This window comes from Oncorhynchus clarkii, chromosome 14, assembly GCF_045791955.1.
Source record: "Oncorhynchus clarkii lewisi isolate Uvic-CL-2024 chromosome 14, UVic_Ocla_1.0, whole genome shotgun sequence".
NCBI lineage: Eukaryota > Metazoa > Chordata > Actinopteri > Salmoniformes > Salmonidae > Oncorhynchus > Oncorhynchus clarkii.
In genome coordinates this window covers 10,825,973-10,851,741 of record NC_092160.1, presented here as the reverse complement: position 1 = coordinate 10,851,741, position 25,769 = coordinate 10,825,973, and the positions used below count along the sequence as shown (strand labels likewise).

The 25,769-nt window shown below is 44.9% G+C and overlaps 2 protein-coding genes and 1 non-coding gene across 3 annotated transcripts; 1 reads left to right on the top strand and 2 right to left on the bottom strand.

The window, feature by feature from the left end:
* Positions 1-7,342: 7,342 nt before the first annotated feature.
* On the bottom strand, positions 7,343-7,414 carry trnaa-ugc (transfer RNA alanine (anticodon UGC)). The gene has a single exon. It is a non-coding gene; the product is annotated as a tRNA-Ala (tRNA).
* A 1,499-nt stretch (positions 7,415-8,913) lies between these two features.
* LOC139366262 (histidine--tRNA ligase, cytoplasmic-like) lies at positions 8,914-14,774 on the top strand. Its single transcript, XM_071103543.1, has 14 exons — positions 8,914-9,036; positions 9,136-9,225; positions 9,403-9,522; positions 9,654-9,749; positions 9,922-10,047; positions 10,215-10,320; positions 10,449-10,549; positions 10,682-10,775; positions 10,855-10,982; positions 11,214-11,454; positions 11,577-11,939; positions 12,248-12,548; positions 12,837-13,612; positions 13,754-14,774. Exons 1-10 carry the CDS (start codon positions 9,022-9,024, stop codon positions 11,253-11,255), a joined length of 918 nt encoding a protein of 305 aa, XP_070959644.1. The 5' UTR covers positions 8,914-9,021; the 3' UTR covers positions 11,256-11,454; positions 11,577-11,939; positions 12,248-12,548; positions 12,837-13,612; positions 13,754-14,774.
* LOC139366261 (DND microRNA-mediated repression inhibitor 1) lies at positions 12,833-15,922 on the bottom strand. The gene is made up of 5 exons (XM_071103541.1): positions 15,855-15,922; positions 15,202-15,307; positions 13,748-14,073; positions 13,474-13,606; positions 12,833-13,341 (listed from the first exon to the last, which is right to left on the bottom strand). Exons 1-5 carry the CDS (start codon positions 15,873-15,875, stop codon positions 12,833-12,835), a joined length of 1,095 nt encoding a protein of 364 aa, XP_070959642.1. The 5' UTR covers positions 15,876-15,922.
* Positions 15,923-25,769: the final 9,847 nt, after the last annotated feature.

The window sequence follows — 25,769 nt, the reverse complement described above, 5'->3', positions numbered from 1 at the left end:
ACCATAAGTGTATGTGGTGGTTGGGCGGGGTCAAAGGTGATGTGTGGAGGGGGAGATGGTTAATTCATGGAGGCTGTATTTTTGGACCCCTGAAACAGGCAAGGGGGTATAAGATTGAATGTGTGAATGGGGTAGCGTGTCTGGGAATCTGTGAATGCCCAAATCGTGGGGCTGAACTTATGGTTCCTCAGGCAACTGAGATCATTTTTGGGCACTCAGCATTGCATGTAGTCTTTGTTTTTTCACTCAACATGTAGCATACCTCACAACTGACATCTTTTCAGATGTGCTGTTTTTTTACACTATTGAACATGGAGGATATTGTAATTGTAATTGTATTTGTCACATACACATGGTTAGAAGATGTTAATGCGAGTGTAGCAAAATGCTTGTGCTTCTAGTTCCAACCATGCAGTAATATCTAACAGTAATCTAACCTAACAATTTCACAACAACTACCTTATACACAAGTGTAAAGGAATGAATAAGAATATGCACATAAAAATATATGAATGAGCGATGGCCGAACGGCAGAGGCAAGATGGAGTAGATGGTATAGAGGACAGTATATACATATGAGATGAGTAATGTAGGGTATGTAAACATTATATAAAGAGGCATTGTTTAAAGTGGCTAGTGATACATTTATTACATACATTTTTCAGACTGACCCATGTTAGTGATGGCTGTTTAACAGTCTGATGGCCTTGAGATAGAAGCTGTTTTTCAGTCTCTCGGTCCCTGCTTTGATGCACCTGAACTGACCTCGCCCTCTGGATGATAGCGGGGTGAACAGGCAGTTGCTCGGGTGGTTGTTGTCCTTGATGATATTTTTGGCCTTCCTGTGACATCGGGTGGTGTAGGTGTCCTGGAGGGCAGGTAGTTTGCCACCGGTGATGCGTTGTGCAGACCTCACTACCCTCTGGAGAGCCTTACGGTTGTGGGGGAAGCAGTTGCTGTACCAGGCGGTGATACAGCGCGACAGGATGCTCTCGATTGTGCATCTCTAAAAGTTTGTGAGTGTTTTTGGTGACAAGCCGAATTTCTTCAGCCTCCTGAGGTTGAAGAGGCGCTGCTGCGCCTTCTTCACCACGCTGTCTGTGTGGGTGGACCAATTCAGTTTGTCAGTGATGTGTACGCCGAGGAACTAAAAACTTTCCACCTTCTCCACTACTGTCCCGTCAATGTGGATAGGGTGCTGCTCCATCTGCTGTTTCCTGAAGTCCACGATCATCTCCTTTGTTTTGTTGACATTGAGTGTGAGATTATTTTCCTGACACCACACTCCGAGGGCCCTCGTCTCCTCCCTGTAGGCCGTCTCGTCGTTGTTGGTAATCAAGCTTACCACTGTAGTGTCGTCTGCAAACTTTATGATTGAGTTGGAGGCGTGCATGGCCACACAGTCATGGGTGAACAGTGAGTACAGGAGAGGGCTGAGAACACACCCTTGATGGGCCCCAGTGTTGAGGATCAGTGGGGTGGAGATGTTGTTACCTACCCTCACCACCTGGGGGAGGCTTGTCAGGAAGTCCAGGACCCAGTTGCACAGGGCGGGGTCGAGACCCAGGGTCTCGAGCTTAATGACGAGTTTGGAGAGTACTATGGTGTTAAATTCTGAGCTGTAGTCGATAAACAGCATTCTTACATACGTATTCCTCTTGTCCAGATGGGTTAGGGCAGTGTGCAGTGTGATTGTGATTGCGTCGTCTGTGGACCTATTGGGGCGGTAAGCAAATTGGAGTGGGTCTAGGGCACATATGTCAGAGTCAAGGCCCGCGGGCCACATCCGGCCCGCAAGAAGGTTTTTTACGGCCCCTGGGATGATCTTGATTTATTATTAGAACCGGCCCGCAGCAAGCCGGCAGCCCGCAGATCTTTTACACGCACCAATACTACATTTCCCACAATGCAAAGGTGACGCACCGAGCAGTAGGCTGCTTCATTTCAATATTTATTGGCACAGCAGTCGTCAGCATCACAGTAAAATTAACTTTCAGATACCCATCAAAAATGGCAAAACGGAAGGTGGATACTGAGAACCGGGGGTTTCAAACAAGGTGGGAGTCGGAGTATATGTTCACGAAGGTAGCTGGAAAACCTGTGTGTCTTCTGTGTGGAGAAAGTGTGGCGGTACTGAAAGAGTATAATCTGAGACGACATTATGAAACGAAACACGCGGACACACACGCGGACGCAACTGTCAAGGCCAGTTTTATTTTGGCAGAAGAGATCGCTAAATCAGCCCGGCCATTTACGGAGGGGGATTTCATCAAAAACTGCATGATTAAAGTTTGTGACGAAGTTTGCCCAGAAAAAAGGCAACTCTTTTTAAATGTGAGTCTGAGCAGAAACACCATTGCCGAGAGAGTAGACCAGTTGTCCATCAATCTAAAAGAGCAGCTTGTGAAAAAGGGAAAAGATTTTATTGCATATTCCTTGGCTGTGGATGAGAGCACCGACATTTCTGACATTGCCCAGTTGTCAATTTTCATCCGCGGAGTGGACTCCAACCTAAGCGTGACAGAGGAGTTTTTGGCTTTACGTCCTATGCATGGCACAACTACGGGGCATGATTTGTATGAAGAGGTGTCAAGATGTGTAAATGAGATGGAGCTGCCTTGGGAAAAACTCGTGGGTTTGACAACCGACGGAGCACCTGCGATGTGTGGACACAGGAGCGGACTGGTGGCGAAGATACGGGAAAAGATGCAAGAGGAAAACGCGACAGGTGAGCTGACAGCTTATCATTGTATCATACACCAGGAAGCGTTGTGCGGTAAAGCCTTGAAAATGGAGCATGTAATGAGCATCATCACGCGCACAGTTAACTTTATCAGAGCCAAAGGTTTGAATCACCGCCAGTTCAAGGCATTTCTGACGGAGTTAGAAACGGAGCATGGTGATTTGCCTTATCACACAGAGGTGCGATGGCTAAGCCAGGGAAAGGTGCTTCAAAGATGTTTCGAGCTTCGTGAGGAGATTTGTCTGTTCTTGGACAGCAAAGGGAAAGACACAACACAACTCCGAGACGAAATGTTTCTGTGTGAAATGGCTTTTCTGTGTGACATTACGAGTCATCTGAATGCAATAAACTTGCAGCTGCAGGGTCGGGATCGTGTCATCTCTGATATGTACAGTACAGTGAAGGCATTTAAAACCAAACTGACTCTGTGGGAGACGCAGATGCGGAAAGAAAATTTGAGCCACTTTCCCAGCTGCCAGACCATGAAAGAGAAGCTCTCTACCAGTGCGTTCCCGAGCACACAGTTGGCTGATAAAATAGGTATGCTTGCCGCTGACTTTCGACGCCGATTTGCTGACTTTGAAGCACAAAAAAGCAGGTTGGAACTGCTCGGTAACCCATTTGCTGTTGACGTGGAAAGCTCACCACCAAACCTCCAAATGGAGTTGATTGACCTCCAATGCAATGATGCACTGAGGGCAAAATATGCGGCAGTGGGTGCTGCGGAGTTCGCCCGTTTCCTCCCCGGCACAATGCCCCAGCTGCGCATCCAGGCTGCTCAAACGTTGTCTATGTTTGGCAGCACATACCTGTGTGAACAACTGTTTTCTTTGATGAACCTGAACAAAACATCACACAGAAGTCGACTTACTGCTGAACACCTCCACTCAATTCTGAGGATTTCTTCAGCTCAGAGCCTTACCCCGAACATTGATGAACTTGTGGAAAAGATGGGACACCACCAAGTATCACCCTCAACCTCAAACAAGTGAACATTACTGTGCAATCACATATTTAGAGTTTTTACTCAGTTCAAGTTTAAAAGTTAAAATTTAATATTTGTTTTCACTGCATGTTACTTCTCCTTAAACAAAGTGTTGTTTTTGATTAATAGATTTTTGCACTTTATTTTTTTGTATTTCAATCCAATTATATTTTAAAAATATTTCAGTTGAGTGGATGATAGAAAATTGCTATTATTGTTTTTTCTTTGAAGTAAATTTAGCCCACTTTTGCTAAAATAGAAAATATAGTCTACTGATGGTGCCTTGAATACCGGTTTCTTTCATTTAATGTTCATGTTATGGGGATATTTATATAAAGGAAATTTGTCTTTTGTGTCTGTTGAAAATTAAAGATTACTGACAGAGCCATAAGAAAATATTGCTTTATTTATCTGATCATATTGTAATATATTTGTTAGGTTTTCAGTAGGTTCAATTAGGTTCACTAGACTATATGCGTCATTTAAAATTTTTTCAATGAACATTCGAACAGTCCGGCCCTCGTCTTGTAGCTGATTTTTTTATTTGGCCCTCCGTCCATTTGACTTTGACACCCCTGGTCTAGGGTGTCAGGTAGGGTGAAAGTGATATGGTCCTTGACTAGTCTCTCAAAGCACTTCATGATGACGGAAGTGAGTGCTATGGGGCAATAGTCATTTAGCGCAGTTACCTTAGCTTTCTTGGGAACAGGAACAATGGTGGCCCTCTTGAAGCATGTGGAAACAGCAGACTGGGATAGGGATTGATTGAGTACGTCCGTAAACATACCAGCCAGCTGGTCTGTGCATGCTCAGAGGACACGGCTGGGGATGCCGTCTGGACCAGCAGCCTTGCGAGGGTTAACACGTTTAAATGTTTTACTCACGTTGGCTACAGTGAAGGAAAGCCCACAGGTTTTGGTAGCGGGCCGTATCAGTGGCACTGTATTGTCCTCAATGCGAGCAAAGAAGTTGTTTTGTTTGTCTGGAAGCAAGACATCGTGGTCCGCGACAGGGCTGGTTTTCCTTTGGTAGTCCGTGATTGACTGTAGACCCTGCCACATACCTCAGATTTTCTGAAAGGAGGGCGGGGAGGGCTTTGTATGCGTCGCGGAAGTTAGAATAACAATGTTCCAGGGTTTTGCCAGCCCGGGTCGCGCATTCGATATGCTGATAAAATATAGGGAGCCTTGTTTTCAGAATAGCCTTGTTAAAATCCCCTGCTACAGTAAATGCGGGATCAGGATATCTGGTTTCCAGTTTACATAGAGTCAAATTAAGTTCTTTCAGGGCCGTCGATGTGTCTGCTTGGGGGGGGATATACACGACTGTGGTTAGGATCGAAGAGAATTCTCTTGGTAGATAATGCGGTCGGCATTTGATTGCAAGGAATTCTAGGTCAGGTGAACAAAAGTACTTGAGTTCCTGTATGTTGTTATGATATATGAGTTCAGATCAAATTGTATTTGTCACATGTGCCGAATACAACAGTTGCAGACCTTACAGTGAAATGCTTATTTACAAGCCCTTAATCAACAATGCTTTAAGAAGTTGAGAATTAAAAAAAAAAAAGTTAAGTAAAAAATAGATGAGTAGAAAATAGAAAATAAAAGTAACAAATAATTAAACAGCAGCAGAAAAATAACAAGCGAAGCTATATACAGGGGGTACCGGTACAAAGTCAATGTGCGGGGGCACCGGTTAGTCGAGGTAATTGAGGTAATATGTACATGTAGGTAGAGTTAAAGTGACTATGTATAGATTATAAACAGAGAGTAGCAGCAGCACCATAAAAGAGGGGTCTGGGTAGCCCTTTGATTAGTTGTTTAGGAGTCTTATGGCTTGGGAGTAGAAGCTGTTAAGAAGCCTCTTGGACCGCGACTTAGCGCTCCGGTACCGCTTGCCGTGCGGTAGCAGAGAGATCAGTCTATGACTAGGGTGGCTGGAGTCTTTGACAATTTTAAGGGCCTTCCTCTGACACCGCCTGATATAGAGGTCCTGGATGGCAGAGAGCTTGACCCCAGTGATGTACTGGGCCATACGCACTACCCTCTGTAGTGCCTTGAGCAGGATGAGCAGTTGCCATAGTATGATGTAACCAGTGCAGCTGTAGAACCTTTTGAGGATCTGAGGACCCATGCTAAATCTTTTCAGTCTCCTGAGGGGGAATAGGCTCTGTCGTGCCCTCTTCACAACTGTCTTAGTGTGATTGGACCATGATATCTTGTTGGTGATGTAGACACCAAGGAACTTGAAGCTCTCAACCTGTTCCACTACAGCCTCGTCGATGAGAATGGGGGTGTGCTCGGTCCTTCTTTTCCTATAGTCCACAATTATCTCCTTTGTCTTGACCACGTTGAGGGAGAGATTGTTGTCCTGGCACCACATGACCAGGTTTCTGACCTCCTCCCTATAGGCTGTCTCATCGTTGTCGGTGATCAGGCCTACCACTGTTGTGTCATCGGCAAACTTGATGATGGTGTTGGAGTTGTGCCTAGCCATGCAGTCATTAGTGAACAGTTAGTACAGGGGGGACTGAGCACGCACCCCTGAGGGGCCCCCGTGTTGAGGATCAGCATGGCGGATGTGTTGTTCCTTACCCTTACCACCTGGGGGTGGCCTGTCAGGAAGTCCAGGGTCCACTTGCAGAGGGAGGTGTTTAGTCTCAGGGTCCTTAGCTTAGTGATTAGCTTTGAGGGCACTATGGTGTTGAACCCTGAGCTGTAGTCAATGAATATCATTCTCATATAGGTGTTCCTTTTGTCCAGGTGGGAAAGGGCAGTGTTGAGTGCAATAGAGATGGCATCATCTGTGGATCTGTTGGGGCTGTATACATATTGGAGTGAGTCTAGGGTTTCTGGGATAATGGTGTTGATGTGAGCCATGACCAGCCTTTCAAAGCACTTCATGGCTACAGACGTGAGTGCTACGGGTTGGTAGTCATTTAGGCAGGTTACCTTAGTGTTCTTGGGCACAGTGAGCACATGCAGAAAGCTGAGACTAGACAACTCAACATCAGACTGTCTGTTGACATTTGTTCATAAGAATAAGTGCAGCACAAATCCTTGACTATCACATAATAAAATGGACTTGAAAATGTTATAAAAACCAATCCAAATAAAGTTGATTGGTCATATGCACAGGATACAGTGTAAACGGTGCAATTAAATACAACAGCCTAATGTAAAAAAACAACAGTAAGCAAACTACAAGTGAATACAAATACTATATAAATACAAGTAGTAAAAAGTAGCAGACCGTGATATATGAGAGAAGAATAGGGCTACAGAATACTATGAATATATAATATACTATATGCTAAGTTAGGCTATTAGGCTCAACCAATGCCATGTATATCTGAGTTCTTGAATTAACTTGGGTTACTGAGAACGTAGATAACAAATAATAGCCTACTGGAAGGAAAATAAAAAATGCATACATTTAAATCTAATATGTAACCTATTTCAGTTGATTGGTGAATTTCTTCATTTATCTGGGTAGGTTGTTGAAATCACCAGATCATCAACTGACACAATCTGAATGGTGCATTATATATAGTCAACTTCATCCGCTTCATACAATTTTAACGCCAGAAAACAGATCTTTATCAAAAGGTGTGGAGATGCCGGGGATTGAACCCGGGGCCTCATACATGCAAAGCATGCGCTCTACCACTGAGCTACATCCCCCACATATTCAGTAAGTAAAAAGCACACTAGTTATACTGTATAATAAGTACAAAATCAAGTTAATAGTCAGTGTAGGAAGTGTGAAACTCCTTGCACCTTTTTTATTGCAAGTGCCTTCGTTTCATTCCATGTCTTTTAGCTAAAACATGATTGTTATAGTGTATCTGGTATGTACTACTTACTAGCGCTAAATTGCTACATTGTTTCATCACGCTCTGACAAACGCCGTCTTGAATATACTGCGACTGTGTGGTGCGTGTAGGTATATCATCGGATCCCAGCTTCCGGTCTTCGAGGACGAGTTAGCAGCCTTCTAGTTTCGTTGACATTAGACACAACACCATGGCCGATAAAGCGCAGATACAAGATGCAATTAAAACACAAGGAGAAGTCGTGCGGAAGCTAAAGACAGAGAAAGCAAGCAAAGAGCAGGTCAGTATTCACGACGTTCAGTTGTATTGACATTTGGTGGAAACGTAGACTCTCGTGCCATATGCGATAAGCTAGCGGTAGCAGTGCCAAGACACTGGCCTCGACGGTTCTCTATCAGATGAATGAATCGCAAAATAGCTAGCTAGCGTTAGTTCAATTAGAAGTGGCATTCATGTCATGGCCATTGCGAAGTAAATAATGAATTAAATTCTGATGCACGTGGCTAAGGTAGCTAATCATAGTGACCCAAATTATTCAGCAAAAAATAGCTGTCAGGCATCACGGCTGATGATGCAATCTCCCTGCAATTTGGCATAATTAGCAAGATAGCTGTCATAACATGCGCAATTGTTAGTGGGCTGGTCAATCGTTGTACATTTGTTTTCCAGCCTGTGTGAATACATAGTTCCTTTCAATGGCAGAATTTGTCTGTCTCCACCTCAACTGTATTGTTCTCTCTACCTTTCCCTACCCGTTTCTCTCTGTGTTTCTATCTATTTGATTTGAATGCCAAGGGGCTGGAGCTCAGACCTTCCTGCATCACCGGATCAGGTCGTGTTCAGTAGGACACACAGTTTAATTATTTTGTTTTTATATCCAGATTTGTTCCTCGTGAACACGGCCCAGTGCTTGTCTGGTCCAGAGATAGGCCTAGTTCTGATTCCAGGGGTAAGTTAAGTCCTGCGCCCACCCATGTCTCTGGGCTGTGATAGGCCAGTTAGTTGGTTTAATTCTGGGCTGTGATTAGGATTGATGGTTTGATTGACCCCTGCCTCTCATGTTTTGTCCTCCATGTTGTGATGATGCGTCATGTCTGCCCTCCTCCCTAGTGATAGGGTTGCTCACCATTTTCTCCTGTTCTTCCTGCTCGATGCCAACCACCCTGCTGGGGCCAAATCTACGTCCATCATCATCTACCTCCTCCACATGTCACTACTTGGGATCCAAACACTTCCACTGGATATTCCTGGATAACCCTGCTTTTGAATTGGATAACCCCTCACCTGTCTTGGTGGATGTTTTTTCTATTGGACTGTACTGCTGATGTGATGCCGCACTCCTGAACGGCCATTTTTGGTTGTTTTTTGGTTGCTTTTCCTGCTGCAATAAATACCCTGGGGTTGGCGGGCCATCGGTCTCAATTGTGTGTCTGCTCTCTACGCACCCTTTCTGGGATGACTGTGTCTCAGGTAAGACCCATATTCTGGAGGGTGGAATGGGAATGGGGGAGGATCGGTTCAAGGTCCTGGTGAACACTGATTTTTAACCTTTGTTTGTTTCTTTCCTAGATCGATGAGGAAGTGGCCAAATTGTTAAAGCTGAAGGCTCAAATTGGAGGAGATGAAGGCCAACACCAATTCACGCTCAAGACTGTTAAGGTATAGACTGCCACCATGGAGAGTGCATCTCACAGGCAGTGAGATAACTTGTTGTGTAATATGTTTACTACTTGTCTTTATTGAAAGTCCAAATCACTAGGTGTTGTATTGCTTATGCACTCCTTTTCTCTCTCTTGCCCTCCCATCTCTTCATCTCCCTCTCCTTCTCTCTCTCAGGGCACCAGGGACTATAACCCTAAGCAGATGGCCATCCGAGAGAGAGTCTTCAACACCATCATTCGCTGTTTCAAACGCCACGGAGCCGAGACCATCGACACGCCCGTCTTTGAGCTGAAGGTGTGTGTGCGTGGCAAATACACACACAAAACACACCGTTGACGAAGAATAGAAAGAGATGAACTAGCCCCTCGATTTGTAATACATAATGTACTTAGGTTGACCATTTTCTCCCATCTATGATTTTGTAGGAAACGTTGACGGGAAAGTATGGGGAGGACTCTAAGCTCATCTACGACCTGAAGGACCAAGGAGGAGAGCTGTTGTCCCTTAGATATGATCTCACTGTATCCTTGTATTAGTCCTGATGCATACATTGTTAAGTGGGATAGCTTGCAGATTGGTAAGTTAATTCCCAAAATTCCCCTAAAGCAAACCAGCTGTATATCCCTTTGTGGGTTTTATCCACGTTGTGAGCCAATCAGGTGTCTACAAGTCCTTGACCCCACCCCCTCTCAGGTGCCCTTCGCCCGTTACCTGGCCATAAACAAGATCACCAACATCAAGCGCTACCACATCGCCAAGGTCTATCGCCGTGACAACCCTGCCATGACCCGCGGCCGCTACAGGGAGTTCTATCAGTGTGTAAGCATCCGAGCGATCGGGTTATTGGGTGAAACGTAAACCCTGGTGTTAGACTTTCAACATCAACTTTAACATTGGAATAGTTCTTGGTTTCTGCTACATCCAGGTGTTTGTGGATACACATGACCCATTTTCTAGCTCTCTATGTGCGTCTCTCCCCCTCCCAGGATTTTGACATTGCAGGCCAGTACGACCCCATGATCCCAGACGCTGAGTACCTGAAGATTGTCCACGAGATCCTGAGTGAGCTGGAGCTGGGAGACTTCCGCATCAAGGAAGGTCAGAGACACATCCACACATACAGCACCCACGGTCAAACATCTTGAGATACAATCTGAAGCAAGGAATTTGTGGACGTACTCCTCCTAACTCTCATCCCCACCATAATATCCTCTCTGTGCAGGTGAACGACAGACGTATTCTAGATGGGATGTTTGCAGTGTGTGGTGTTCCAGATGACAAGTTCTGTACCATCTGCTCCACAGTGGACAAACTGGACAAGGTAAATCCACTGCACTCAACCCAACTCTTATGTGGTTAAGGAAATGGAATGCATAGCAATAAACCTGAGCAATATCTTAATATGCAAAACAAGTTGATAGGGATCAAATGTTTCTTTATTCTCTCTCTATAGATGTCGTGGGAGGATGTAAAGAGTGAGATGGTGAATGAGAAGGGTCTCTCTGAGGAGGCAGCTGATCAGATCGGACAATATGTCAGTATGCAGGGTGAGGACAGATCACACACGCAGACTGACCTTTGACCTTTCCCCTGTCTGAACTTGTCTGGTTGGTGTGTGTGTTCCAGGGGGAATGGACCTAGCTGAGCGCCTACTGCCGGACGCTAAGATGTCGCAGAGCAAGCAGGCGTGTGCCGGCCTCACAGACATGAAGCAGCTCTTCAGCTACCTACAACTCTTCCAGGTCACAGACAAGGTGAGAGGTTGTCTGGTGACCAAGGTGATATGACTGAGGTAATCTGTACATCAACAGCTTACTCTGTAGAGGCATTTAGTTTAACAGAAATAGTTTTGGGGGTCAGCGATTATACAGATATGATCATCTGAAATTAGCCGGATAGGTTGCAGTCCTTTTGCCATATCATTAATCTCGTGTTCCTTCCTCCCAATCTGTCCTCTCTCTCCTCCCCCTCTCCCTCCTCCTAAGTCTGGCCCGTGGGTTGGACTACTACACAGGAGTGATCTATGAGACCATTCTGACTCAGAACGGCCCGGTCAATGTGGCGGCAACCCAGAATGGGGCGGACGAGAAGGCAGAGGAGGGCGTGGGTGGCGGGCGCTACGACGGCCTGGTGGGCATGTTTGACCCCAAGGGCAGGAAGGTGCCGTGTGTGGGGGTCAGCATCGGCATCGAAAGGGTCTTCTCCATCATGGAGCAGAAGGCTGAGGTAAGGAAGGGGCATTATCAAACTGTCTATCAGCTGCCAGCTCTACACACAGGCTTGTTTATTCATAAGTGCATGAGAGAGCCTGTGTGTCTGACTGGTGTGTTGGGATCTGGCCCCCCAAGCATCGGCGCAGAAGAGACCCAGGTCATGGTGGCCTCGGCACAGAAGAACCTCCTAAACGAGAGACTCAGACTGACCGCTGAGATCAAGGTGTGTTCAATCTAATTTTGATTACAGCGAGTGATGTGCATGTAGAGTTAATTTCACTTCTGAAAAGGCTTTGTGACTATTCATAAGAGGAACCTTTTTAATAGCACTGATATGACTGTGTGTGTTGTCAGGCAGAGGTGATGTATAAGAACCCCAAGCTGCTGAGCCAGCTGCAGCACTGTGAGGACTCTGGGATCCCCCTGGTGGCGATCCTGGGGGAGCAGGAGCTCAAGGACGGGGTGGTGAAACTCCGAACAGTCCACAGCCGAGAGGAGGTGAGTCACACACCAAACTCCCTCTTTACCTCTGTCTGGTCTCCTTCACCATTAGTTACCTTACCTGGTACGCTAGGTGGTTGCTAGTCCCCAGGACATTCACAGTATTAGGCAAGACTGCCTTCTCTTCTTGTGCACCAGATGCATGGGGTAGTCTACAATCCATATGTTAGTGCCACTGAATGTGTAAATGCTTTTTTTAGGCTAGATCATGTAATGTATTTATTGTTGCTGCCTTGGCCAGGTAGGTCTCCAATGTGCTTTTCCTGGTTGAATAAAACACCACCCCATAAACATGTTTCTCTCAGGTTGACGTATCGAGAGCAAATCAAGAAAAGGACCTCAGATGTCTAAGTCATGGTTTTTGCCTGACAACAGCACCCTGGGTTGTGGCCCAAAAAGTTCACCACAGGTAAACAGGTCTCACCGCTGCCTTCAACTGTGGAATTTGTTCCACTCGTCCAGGCTGCTCTCATTAAGACCATTAAAGGCAGTGGTTTCATGCCAACTACCCAGACACCTGCGTAGCCTCAAGGACAATGAACATGAGACATACTATTGAGGCACTGTTGCAAGTCACTGCATTACAGCTTCAGTCTGAGCACCAAGGTAAAATATGCCTGTTCTTTTAACCCACCAATAAACGGATTAATCTGATATTTGCTTGATTAGTTCAGTTCAATACATGAGCATATTTCAGATGTATACCAAACAACTGCTGGACATTTGACAAATCTCATTTTATTATGAGAAACAATTCAATGGTGCAGAAACATGCAAAAGTGGTTCAAAATAAAAGTAAAATCATGCATCTACTTACTAAGTATAAAAGAGTGCAAAACATGAAGTATTTTCATAATTAAAACAAAGTATGGATCTGTGCTTCAACACTATCAGGCCCTGTACAGAGCGCTGAGGACCTGCTGGGCTGTAGCTCTGCGAGCCTCTTCCTGTATGGCTCCAGGGGTGGGGCCGGGCAGTGTCTGCACCATCCCAGTGAAGGGTGTGGCCAGCCCCGGCACATACACCCAGTAGCTGAAGCACAGGAACCCGTCAGGCCCCATGTGGCGGTACTGCAGGTCATAGAGGGGCTTCCCCTGCCCGTACACCTCACACACACCTTGGAGCAGGGCTGCTGCATCCACAGGAGGCACCACGGTCACCTCCCTGGGAGATTCAGGAGCAGCGTGCACCATGGGAGGGGGTGCCCTCACAGCCCGGGAGAAGGCAGGGAGCTGACGCTGGGCGAGGCGCAGGGGAGGCCGGGGGCTGTCGAGGAGGGAGCAGTGGGGAGGTTTGGGAGAAGGAGGCGTTTTGGAGGGTCTGGGAGGCTCTTCGTGCTTGGGCCTAGAAGAGGACTGCCACTTCAAAGTGATGGCCAGCCCAAAGCGTTTCTTAAAGGCTGCAGAGAGAGGAGAAAAGGCAAACGGAACACATTAAAGGTCAGATGGGAGCATTTCAAATGTAAGAGCTGCTAACAGAAAGCTGTGTATGCTGATCAGTACACTGAATCTCCATGAGAACCCTGGCCTACCTTCAATCAGCACCTTCTTGGCCATGGAAGCTGCATGGTGGGAGGCATAGACCACCACTGCAGACAGCCCCTGTTCCCGAGGCCCTGCTCTCAGGGACACGCCCTCTACCCCCTCAGAGAAGTCCAGCAGCACCTGCAGGTGGGACACAAGAATTACACACAGACCAAACATCTAAACTGCAAATTCAGCTATTTTTGTAATGTTCTGTTTCTACATGCATCATTCCCACCCCACAAGTCCCTCCACCTGAACCACCCACCCCTCCCTCCTGACCTGCAGCAGTTGCTCCCTCCTTGTGCTGGTGGGCAGCTCCCCAAGACAGAGCTGACGTTTCTCTGTGCTGCGCCGTACACTGAGGCGTGCCCCTGACTCCAGGGCACGGCCATGCAACGAGCGGATGGCGGCAGCGGCCGAGGCAGGGCTGTCGTACTTGGCGTAGGCAAAGCCACGGTTCTGTCCGCTGAAGTTCATCATGAGGCGGAACTCCCAGAGAGGGCCCACCGCACGGAACAGCGGAATCAGCTGGTCCTCAAAGACATCCCGCGGGATCTGGCTGATGAACACCTCACAGCCCGGCCCAGGGGGGGCGCCAAGCCAATCTAACCACCAGAGGGAGCAGTGGAGTCAGGAGTGGATTTAACTTGCAAGTTATTTTCTCTCCCTAGCCTTTCTCCTAACTTTTTGATGTTTACAGATCTGAAGGGTATGGATAGGTATAAGCAGTGTAATGGAGGAACTTTTTCCACTTTACAGATCAGCAAACAGAGGTGCCCAGGGACGTATTCATTACGCGGATTCTGTTGCAAAACGTTTCTTAAGCGGAGGCAAATGGAACAGTGAGGGACCTACCGGAATGTTCAATAGAAACGGTTTGCTTCTGAAATGGTTACGTAATGAATACACCCCTGGTGAATTTGCCTTAATTCCAATTGGCTTGCCAGTCTTTTCACTGTAGATGAGTAAGTTCTCCATGTGTGAGCTGATCACTTCACCAACAGGTGTGTGCCGTTAGAGTGATTAGGTAAAATGGCTATTGCCATGCAGGAGATGGAGTAGGCATATAGATTTTGCCAAAATGATCCACAACTCCACAGTTCTTCATACATTGAATATACTTCCAGTGGTGGAAAAAGTATCCAATTGTCATACTTGATTAAAAGTAAAGATAGTAGAAAATGACCCACACAAAACTAAGGTAACCCAGTAAAATACTACCTGAGAAAGTCTAAAAGTATTTGGTTTTAAATATACTTAAGTATCAAAAGTAAATGTAATTGCTAAAATACTTAAATCAAAAGTATGTGTAAATGTTAAAATTCCTTATTACGCAAACCAGAGGCACAATTTATATTTTTGGGATAGCCAGGGGCACACTCAAATGATTTGCATACAAAGCATGTGTTTAGTGAGTCCACCAGATCAGAAACAGAGATTACCAGGGAAGTTCAATTAATAAGGGCATGAATTGGACCATGTTCATTTCCTGCTAAGCATTAAATGTAAGGAGTACTTTTGGGTGTCAGGGAAAATGTATGGAGTAAAAAGTACACTTCTTTAGGAATGTATTGAAGTAAAAGTTGTCAAATATATATAGTAAAGTACAGATACATCCAAAGACAACTTATGTAATACTTTACACCACTGGATACCTCAAACTGTCTGATGCCTACCACTGAAAACATGAGCATTTACAGCACCATAGGCCATTTGGTTCCAATCATACATACCATCAGGTGGACCTCCATATTTTCTCTGGCCATTGACTTGGGTCAGTTTGACGTCAGTCTCCTGCAGCCACATCTCCAGCGCCTTCAGTCGCTCCGGGTTCAACACCTGCTAGAACAAAGATTGAGAGGTTTATCTTTTCAATCTACTTTATGAAGACACGTCGTGAGAGTATTATTAATCTGTCAATATATAGTCCAATTTTGAAAATGTGCTTTTTTGTTATCCAACGGAGTGGGTAGTTGATCAGAGGCCTCTGTACTTGACATGTGGGTTTTGTAGATCAATACTAAACAATTAACGGCTTTTGCAAACAAACCTACAGAATCAGTTAACATTTTGCGACCTTTATAATACCCGAGAACGGCTCTCTTATTTACAACTAGGAACACTTCGGGTGATACTGACATAAGTAGGCTAAGGGTGTTGAATTGTATGAGCAAATGTTTTGTGAAACAAGCAACATTCGAAGCAACATTCGAACTTCACTTGCAAAAGGCATTAATTGCACACCATTGTCCAGTGTGTGAATCATATTACATGAAGGCCAGCAACTTAGTGAACTGCTTTAGATACACGTCCATGGCAAGTTATCGGTGTCATGTTAATAAACAACGCGTTAAAACAAAAACGGTGTTATTCTATTTTAGTTTACCTGACTTGAACGCTCCTCCATTATCCTAGGTCTCGAAAAAGTAGCAACAATTACCTAATCTGCTTTCTAGTCATTAGTGGTACCACGGTGAAATCCCGTGACCTTAGGTAAAAAATCGATTGGATCACGGAGGAGGTTGGGGGCGTGTGCAAAGGTTGTTAAATTAGTCACGTTTGAAGACGATGGTGATGGAAAGGTCACTTGAAGCAGTGCATGTTGAAAGTAATTTAGAGCAGAAGCCTCAAAGTATTTGAACTGCACTGGGTTTCGACAGGTAGTTCTAGGTGCATTTTCAACAGGTGCATCCTTCTCTAATCCTGAGCTGAATGAAACATTTAAACGAAACAACTACACGTTTCAAATGATGACTTTGGTCCCCTGCGGAGAGGGGTGCGACTACACCTTTCTCTCACAAGATGTCAGCCTACGTATGTGTCATCATAATGAATACGACCTTGTGAACTTCTCAGTACACACGAATTGAGCACATCCTCAAACGCAGTTTGCACATGGCCAGTCGTTCTGGATTGTGCAACAAAGTTTTTTTTTTGTATCCCTGAAGTGGTGTTATTGGTAACTCATCTGTAGGCCTATGGCATATAATGGAGATACATGAGGGGAGGGAGTATGGGGTTTTGTAGTATTTTGTAGAGTATGAGGCTGGATTGGACCATGGGGTTAGGCTTGCTTGACTGGGTTTGGTGTGGTGCTGCTTTGTAGTGTGATGTAGCCAGGTGTCACTGGGGCTGCTGTGTCTGTCTGCCATTAAAGGAGTGTTTCCTTATTGCTGCTAGCAACTCCCCACCACACCTGCACATCAAGGTCTTCTCTCTCTGTAACATCCATTTTTAATTATTGGGTCCGGGGTCTGTGTATGTGCAACGCCACGCCACAGACCGTTGGTAATTAGAGCCGTTCGTTTGAGGCTGAAAAAAGCGGGCTGTAAACATCCTCAACCTGCTTGCTCTGTGAGTCACGGTGTGATAGCAGGGGCTGACTGTCTGTGTACAAAACAACACAGTGGGGGTGGTGGGTGAACCGTGAATTGCTACCTTGGAGTATTTTGGCCATGTCTTTGAGGTGGTGCAATGCATTGCACCCTCAGATGACTTTTATGGATTTTTGATCATGCCTTTAAGAGTAGCTTGTTCATTTCCCTCTGCCAAAGAAAGGTGAGATGGAAATTTGGAGAAGAGGGAGAGTTTCCTGTTTCCTCCTCTTTGACTGTTCCCTGTAGACTGCTTTATCTGAAGTATCTCTATGAAACAAAGTGAATTACTGTAGCTAGACTTCCAGATAAGAGCTCTGCTTCAGGCTAATGAGATTTACATCAAGGTCAATTCTTATTGACCATGGTTTCTGGACTTAATGCTGAGGTGGATATACAGTAGATTAATGTGTTTTCCACTTTGTGCTGGTTTGAGGGTTCTCTCCCTTCTCTCTGCACCATCCTGTGTGTTTGTGTGTCTTACCATGAAAGGCTGTGGTAATTGACTGCAATATAAAGTGTTGACTTGTGCGACAAAGGAACACCCACCGTACTCACAACAGCACAGGGCCATTTACTGGTTACAGGACACTGTATCACACATTGTGTTTGTCTATGCAAAACAAACTATAGGATTTAGTTCTGCATAATTGTTACATCACTGCAAGCACAACTGCTTCCTGTCACATTGGCCTTGGTTAGGAGACACGTACATGGCAGTAGCAGGGAGCCACAGGGGACTGCCCATTGAAAGTATGTTTTATTACTGTAAAATTCATGGCAACTGTGTTGGTGAAGAAATCTAATGTCTTCTCAATAGAAAAAGCATTTAAAACTGAGTTGGCTTCTGCTATTTTATGCTGCTGCCTTTGGGTCATTTCCAGCTGTATATCTTTCTTAGTTTTAAAAGCTGGCAGGTACATTTTGAAGTAGAGGCAAACTTTCCAGAATATCTTCTCCTAAAGTATTCAGAGTCAAATTAGTCACGGAGACTGTCACTCTTTTGCTAAGACATGTCAGCTGCATAGCGACAGCAGATTCTGAGCCGTAGGGCCTTGGCGTCACACACACGCATGCGTGTGCACACACACACACACACACAGCTGTGTCCCCGCCTCTTTCACCTAAACATCAGGGGGAGGGAGTGATCTCTTTTCCCAGTCTAACCTGAGGGTGTGCCCCTGGGCAGAGTCAATCTGTTCCCTGTCACCCTGCATCTCCTCAGCTTTGCTCAGCCGTTACACAACTCCCAACAAGTCTTCAAGACTTTGAAACAAACTTTTAAAGGTGCAATATGCAGAAATCACTCCGCCATTTCCTGGTTGCTAAAATTCTAATATAGTTTGCCTTATTTCAGTTTGTGACAAAACAAGCAATGTCTAGATAATCACTGTACCATCTAAACCGCTGTGAAATATCTTTTCATTAACCAAAAATGCTGTATTTTCAGCTGTTTGAAGCTGGTGCTGAAGGCGTTCAGGGCCTTTCTTACTCAGGACTTTGATCATGTATTTTTAAGACTATTGTGTCGGAAGCATTTATCAGCATTTTATTTATGGGTTTGGGAATTGGTCTCTAAAATAACTTTAGTCTGTAAGAATGTTTTTGTTTGTTTTTATGCCCACCTATGTATAGAGCCAGAGTACTAGATTCAATGATAGTTACATATATACAGCGTGCTGTCATGTTTTTGTGTGTGTGTGTGTGTCTCTCTCATATGTGAAAGATTTTTATGGATTTGTGTCTGGGCACTGCTGATCAGTGGCAGACGGGCCTAATTCAGCCAGGTGATAACATGTGTCATTGTTCCTTTGTGTGGCTGTTGGTACTGCAGCTAATGTCTACTGCTGTGTGTAGTCTAGCGTGTTGGTCAAGTTTAGCTCTGGAGGCACATTTTCAAAGTGATGCATTTGCTCTCCTTCCCTCTCATAACCCACAACCCCCTCCCGCCCTCCGATGTTCCTGATAGTGATATGCGTGGAACCAAGCGGTCACTCACCAGGAGAGACATATCTATGTACTGTGACAACAATAACACACTGCCGCCAGCCGATGTTTAATAAGGAAGTGTGTTGAGCAATGTGTGTGTGTGTACGTGCGCCCATGTGTGTGGTGAGGCATTAGAACTGAACTTAAACTTGACAATCTCAGTGTGCCTGTAATATAAATTACATTTTCAACTAAACACATTTTTTAGCATTTATTTGCTGCTCTTTAATTACTTGTTACTTTTATTTCTTATTCTTAAATGTTTTATTTATTTAGTTTTTTTTTTTTAACTGCATTGTTGGTTAGGGGCTTGTAAGTAAGCATTTTGTTGTAAGCTGTGTTGATTCGGCGCATGTGACTAATACTATTTGTATATAATTTGGTGTGTGTGTGTGTTCATTCACGCACATGTCTATCATTTTATACAAGGGGTGGGTCTAATCCTGAATGCTGATTGGTTAAAAGAGCATTCAGCCAGTGTCTATTCCACCAGTTACTACCGACTAAATCTATGATGTTAAAATGCATATTTACTCTGTTCCATCTGACTCCGCAATCCACTGTCTCATCAGCCCAGCCAGGTAAGTTATGAACTTGATCTCTACTATAAAAAGCATCTAGACATTATCTCACATTTCTTTTAGACTAACATTTAGCTAACAACAGCGGAGATGAGAAGGGTGTCATCCAGGCGACCTCATACGCTTCCCCTATGGTCCTAGTGCGTAAGACTGATGGGAGTCTTGGTCTATGTGTTGTCTGTAGGCGACTGAATGCAAACACTAGACGTGATGCTTTTCCTTTGCCTCCCATCGACAAAAGTTTTGATGCCCTTCACGTTGCAAAGTTCTTTTCGACTATTGATCTTGCTAGTGGTTACCATCAGGTTGCATTGCAAGAACGTGACCGACACAAGACTGCATTTACAACTCCTTTTGGCCTATGGGAGTATCTTAGGATGCCGTTTGGGGTTTGTAATGGGCCTGCAACGTTTTAACGACTCATGCAAGTTACTATGAGTGGCCTAGTCTTTTAGATACTGTTAGTATACTTGGATGACATACTCGTGTTCTCTCAGACCTTCCAGGACCACTCGGAGAGACTTGAGACAGTTCTGAAGAGACTGAAAGAGACAGGGTTGAAAGTGAAGCTTGAGAAGTGCCATTTCCTTCCTTCAGCAAGAAGTATGTTTCCTCAGCAGAGGGTACTGGGGCATACCCAGAGAAGATCACCTCCGTAAAACAGTGGCTAGTCCCCAGTACACTCAAAGATCTGAGGTCGTTTCTTGGTTTCTGTAGCTAATACAGAAGGTTCATTGAGGGGTTTTCCAAACTGGCTGGCCCTTTCCATGACCTAGTCAATGCGTGCCTCAGAGAAGGTAGCCCTGCAAAAGCTAAACGCTTGTTTGATGGTTCATGGACATCTGAGTACCAGGCTGCTTTTGAGCTGTGGAAAGAGAAACTTACCACTGCTCCTGTGTGCAAGTGGCTTAGGATTAGGTGCTGTTGTTTACCAGCAGCAAGGAGATAAGAAGAGAGTAATAGCGTAAGCCAGCAGGAGGCTCCGTAATGCATACTACAGTAGTATGAAACTTGAGCTCCTCGCCCTCAAGTGGGCTGTTTCAGAAACATTGAGGTTATCTTTTGGGCTCTAAGTTCACTGTGATAACAGACAACAACCCCCTGTGTCACCTCGCCACAGCCAAGTTAGGTGCCATCGAGCAAAGATGGGTGGCTCAGTTAGAAGTGTTTGACTTCGAGGTCAAGTATCGCCCGGGACGCTGCAGTGCAGCTGCAGATGCCCTCTCTAGGCAGCTGTTTGCAGGGGAGCCTGAGCCTGGTAATGATCATGCCAAGTATGACGATTGTGTGGCAATTTGCAATGTCATTCGAAAGGGGACAGCTCTAGAACCAGACTTAATGACAGCAGGAGCCAAGTGCTGTAAGATCAAACAGATTTGTGCCTCAGAAGCCAGGGTGGCTACTGATAGTAGTGAGTCTCAGGGTAACTCACCAACACTTCCTGGTTACTCTAAAGATGAGTTACAGAAGTTTCATGACCCTACACTCAGCGGGCTGAGGAAGGTTTGGGACAAACAGAACAAATCTACTCACAAGGAGAGGTCATGATTAACTAAGCCAGATATGTCCACGCTGAAGCAGTGGCATCGAGTAAAAGAGCAAAATGGGTTGTTGTACTGTGTGATTGAGGACACCCATGTAGGTGAATGTCACCAGCTCCTATTCCCAGCTTGCTTGAAAGGACCAGTACTTGAAAGTGTACATGATTGCATGGGCCACCAGGGGATAGAACGCACACAGAATCTACTTAGACAGAGATGTTTCTGGGTTGGGATGTATGAAGATGTTGAGCAGTGGGTGAAGAAATGCCAGAGATGTATTCTGACAAAAATGCCACAGCCCAAAATACAGGCATCAATGAAAACCTTCCTAGCTTCACGGACCCTTGAAGTTGTTGTGGTGGATTTATTTCACCATCCTTGAACCTGCGTCTGATGGTTGTGAAAATGTGTTATTGGTAACAGATGTTTTCACTGAGTTCATTCAGGGGTTCCCTGTTCGTGATCAGAAAGCGGAGACTACAGCTTAGGTCCTTCTCAAGGAGTGGTTCATGAAGTATTGGGTGCCTGAGTGATTGCACTCTGACCGAGGGATACATTTTGAGTGTGAAGTCTTCGCCGAGTTGTGTAAGCTTTATCGAGTCAAGAAAACCTGCATGACCCACCATCACCCTGAGGGGACCGCTCAGTGCGAAATGTTTAATAGAACGCTCCTGCTCACACTGCCTCCATAAAAGAAGCGCTGTTGCCCCGAGCAGTTACCAGAGTTGGTGTATGCCTGCAATGTGATTCCCAATTCACCACTGGGTACTTGCTGTACTACCTGCGTTTCAGGTCCATCCACACCTTCCTGTTGATGCTTTGTTAAGTCAAGAGCAGGTGCTTGACAAGAAACATGACTGGTTGGTTGTTCACCAGGAGCGTTTGAACGAGGCAAGTGAACGAGCAAGAGAGTACACAGAACAAAAAGCAGCAGAGAGAGTTGAACTTCACAAAGTCCCCCCGTTGATGTCGGCCAGCTGGTTTACTAACGCCACAGCCCTAAGGGTAGAAACAAGATTCAGGATGCTTGGGGTCCTACTGTGTACAAAGTGATCGAGGTACACATGCATTCGAGCCATTAGAAGGTGGGCCTGTAAAAACGGTTCATAGGGTTAATCTAAGGCCATGTGTGAGAGACTGTCCTGTCCCTGCTCATAGGCTAGTGAAGAACAGTGCGCCAGTAACCCCCATCACCTCTCCTGTTAAGTCTTTGCCAGAGCCTTCTACTCCTGAGATTGTAGTGTTTGAGGAAGTCTCCCGTCCAAAGGTAACTTGAGAGGAAAACACAGAACCTGTGGGCAATGCTGATAGTGACAGTTATTCTTCCAATAGAGGAACATGAAGATGTTGCTGAGGAACAAGATGTTTCTGAACCAGTTCATGCAGATGATTTTGTGAATGAACCTGAGATTGAAGTGTCTGTTCCTACTCCGCGCAGAAGTACCAGAGCAAACGCTGGGGTACACTCAAACCCAAAAAACATTCCTAAATCAGCTTATAATAATGCATTCATTCAGTCCTGAAGTGTTGTCCCAGATTATAACCATTCTGGGAACTGTATTCTTCAGGCGAAGCTGTAAGAGAAGTTAAAATCTTGTGCTAAGTCACCAAGGACTCTGACTTTGTAGCAGGGGAGAATGTAGCCAGGTGGTAAAAGCACATAGCTGTATTCATTTATATCCACTAGATGGCACTGTCCCCTTAAGATAGCCATAAATAATGTGTGCAGGCGGTTATGGGATTGCCCAGTGTGTAAGAGTGAGAGCAAGAAATTACACTGGAGAGCAGATGAAATCCATTGTTGGTCCAACGTCACTTTAGATGGATAAAAATAAATAAATATTTCTTACTCTAGTACCGGAATATATCATATTTTGCATCATCTGCAGTGTATAAGACTTTGTTTGTAATATTTATGCTAGATGGCCATGTTAGCCTTTTGATACTTTCAGATTGACATGAGGATGTTCGCTTCTTGCTAGTTGAATACCAGTGCTCTCAGAACCACGATGTGGAGTTGATGATAACATTATTTGAAGCGTGAGTAATTATCAGAATGACATTCTATTTCGTGTAAAGCTTCAGGGTGTTTTATTTTGTTTCATTTTTGAATTGTAACCTATGTGGGGTTAGGATATTACGTGGGGAGTGTGTTTGTAAGTATTCATATTATTTTATGACAAAAAATGTGTTTGTTTTTCATGGGCCCCCGAGTGGCACAGTGGTATAAGGCACTGCATCTCAGTGCAAGAGCTGTCACTACAGTCCCTGGTTCGATTCCAGACTGTATCACATCCAGCCGTGATTGGGAGTCCCAAAGTGTGGTGCACAATTGGCCCAGTGTTGTCCAGGTTTAACTGGGGTAGGCTGTCATTGTAAATAATAAATTGTTCTTAAATGACTTGCCTAGTTACAGTGCCTTGCGAAAGTATTCGGCTCCCTTGAACTTTGCGACCTTTTGCCACATTTCAGGCTTCAAACATAAATATATAAAACTGTATTTTTTTGTGAAGAATCAACAACAAGTGGAACACAATCATGAAGTGGAACGACATTTATTGGATATTTCAAACTTTTTTAACAAATCAAAAACTTGTGTGCAAAATTATTCAGCCCCCTTAAGTTAATACTTTGTAGCGCCACCTTTTGCTTCGATTACAGCTGTAAGTCGCTTGGGGTATGTCTCTATCAGTTTTGCACATCGAGAGACTGAATTTTTTTCCCATTCCTCCTTGCAAAACAGCTCGAGCTCAGTGAGGTTGGATGGAGAACATTTGTGAACAGCAGTTTTCAGTTCACTGGTCCTGATGAAAGAGCACATTTTCTATGCCCGGCGTAATCACGCCTCATTAGCTCATTGTTATGGATGCATCCAAATAAATGTCACTACAAAACAGCTTATGCAAATGAATCAAAATACGTTTTTTTATGAAAATATGTGAATCATTACTTGAATATGTTGGTAACCCGTTGTATAAAAGTGATAATGCCCTCAAAGGCAGTGTTTGGAGGATATATTGGCACGGTTTGAACAAGAAGTGCATATGGTGTTTAGCATGATCACTGGGAGCCTGCGTTGTGTAGTTTTCACTGAATGTCTTGTTTGTTTTGTCTTCCTGGTTCTGTGAGCTGGTAAACTACCGCCTCATTGATTTGGATTGCTTGTCATTTGCCATTTCAAGTGGAACTAAAAAGCAGAAAACTGGAGAGAGAGAATTTGCATTTGAAATTGTTTGAGATTTTTGAATAAAATCTGGGTATTGTCTGTGTGGATACTCACCCTACCTCCAAATAAATGTTGATGCACAAGCATAGTACTCAGAAAGTACTCAGAAAGTATTCAGACCCCTTCACTTTTTCCACATGTTGTTATGTTAGCCTTGTTCTAAAATGGATGAACTTGTTTATCCCCCTTACCAATCTACACACAATAAATTGACATAAGAATTCAGACCTTTTACTTTGTTGAAGTACCTTTGGCAGCAATTACAGCCTCGATTATTTTTGGGTATGATGCCACAAGCTTGGCACACCTGTATTTGAGGAGTTTCTCCCATTTTTTTCTGCAGATCCTCTCAAGCTCTGTCAGGTTGGATGGGGAGTGTCGCTGCATAGCTATTTTCAGGTCTCTCCAGAGATGTTCAATTGGATTCAAGTCCTGGCTCTGGCTGGGCCACTCAAGGACAAAAGATCATCTAAAGCCAACTCATGGTGGCCAGCGACTGCTTTCAGATTTTGGACATCTAATGAGAGTTGGCTAAATCCTCAGATCGTTAAAATCATATGGGCCTGTAAAGAATAGGTACAATTATTTACCCACTTTACCAGGACAGTCACACCCCAGGAGGGTATGACTGACATACCAAAAATCTCACCCGGGTGTAGGACATGACCATAGGCTTCCTGATTGTCTGGGATGAGTCGTTTGGCACGCTTCAGTTCCCCAGAGTTGGTTTTACTGGTCTCATTGAAAAGATTGGTGACCGGAATTCTTAACATGTACATTTCTGTTCTCCCCAAATAACAACAACCCCCCCCATCCAGGAGGTAAAGTGAGGTACCCTTTGTCACTGCATACCCACATACATCCAAAAGGTGCTCTCATGCCTTCCTCTATCTTGGAAAGGTTTACACCTGTCACCTGTTGCTGTAAGCCTAACACACTCAAATCCCCTTTAGTATAGTTTCTCCTATCACTACACTCTTCTCTCAGTTGACCCATATATACACGACAAGCACTAGTATCTCCCATGTCTTCCTTCCCATTATTACAAAGACACAGGGAAGGGGTTGACTTCGGACTTAGGGAGGTCAGTATGGGATTGATGCTCAAGCTCCCATTTCCTAACAATTCTATCCACGGGTGCCTGCTGGGATAATTACACCTTACAAAATGGGTAGTTCTTACCGTGAAGACTGACTCACCTCTCCCGAGGCGAGATCAAGGCCATAGAGGGATCTGCCTGCTTCCTTCTACCACATTAGGTAAGTTTGCTCCCTTCTTGTGACCACCCAAACATACGTGTACCAGGTTCCCCGGCTAACCTCTCACTTCTTCTCCCAAAGAACAGTCCTGTGGTCTCCCTTCGCCTAGTAGGTTGTTTCTCATTACCTCTCTGCATAAAGTATTAAAAAAACACATTCCAACTCCATCCTTCTCATATGCTCAACCTGACTCCCAAACAGCTCAGTGGTTGATGTAGGCTTTCTAAACACTAAAACCTGGGTTCCTGGCCTCTTCGTCTGATTTCCAATGTTTCTCACCATTTGTATTCATGTGTTGTTTTCCTCAGATCCCCCAGTGGGTCCCGTGGCT

Bases quoted from the DNA above. Each gene is read 5' to 3' on its own strand.
- LOC139366262 (XM_071103543.1), top strand. The intron at 9,750-9,921 runs GTATCCTTGTAT...ACCCCCTCTCAG, and splicing joins CCCTTAGATATGATCTCACT to GTGCCCTTCGCCCGTTACCT. The intron at 10,048-10,214 runs GTAAGCATCCGA...TCCCCCTCCCAG, and splicing joins ACAGGGAGTTCTATCAGTGT to GATTTTGACATTGCAGGCCA.
- LOC139366261 (XM_071103541.1), bottom strand. From the start codon at position 15,875: ATGGAGGAGCGTTCAAGTCAG. The intron at 15,308-15,854 runs GTAAACTAAAAT...TTGTTCTAGCAG, and splicing joins TGGAGGAGCGTTCAAGTCAG to GTGTTGAACCCGGAGCGACT. The intron at 13,607-13,747 runs GTCAGGAGGGAG...TCCCACCTGCAG, and splicing joins GGAGGGAGCAACTGCTGCAG to GTGCTGCTGGACTTCTCTGA.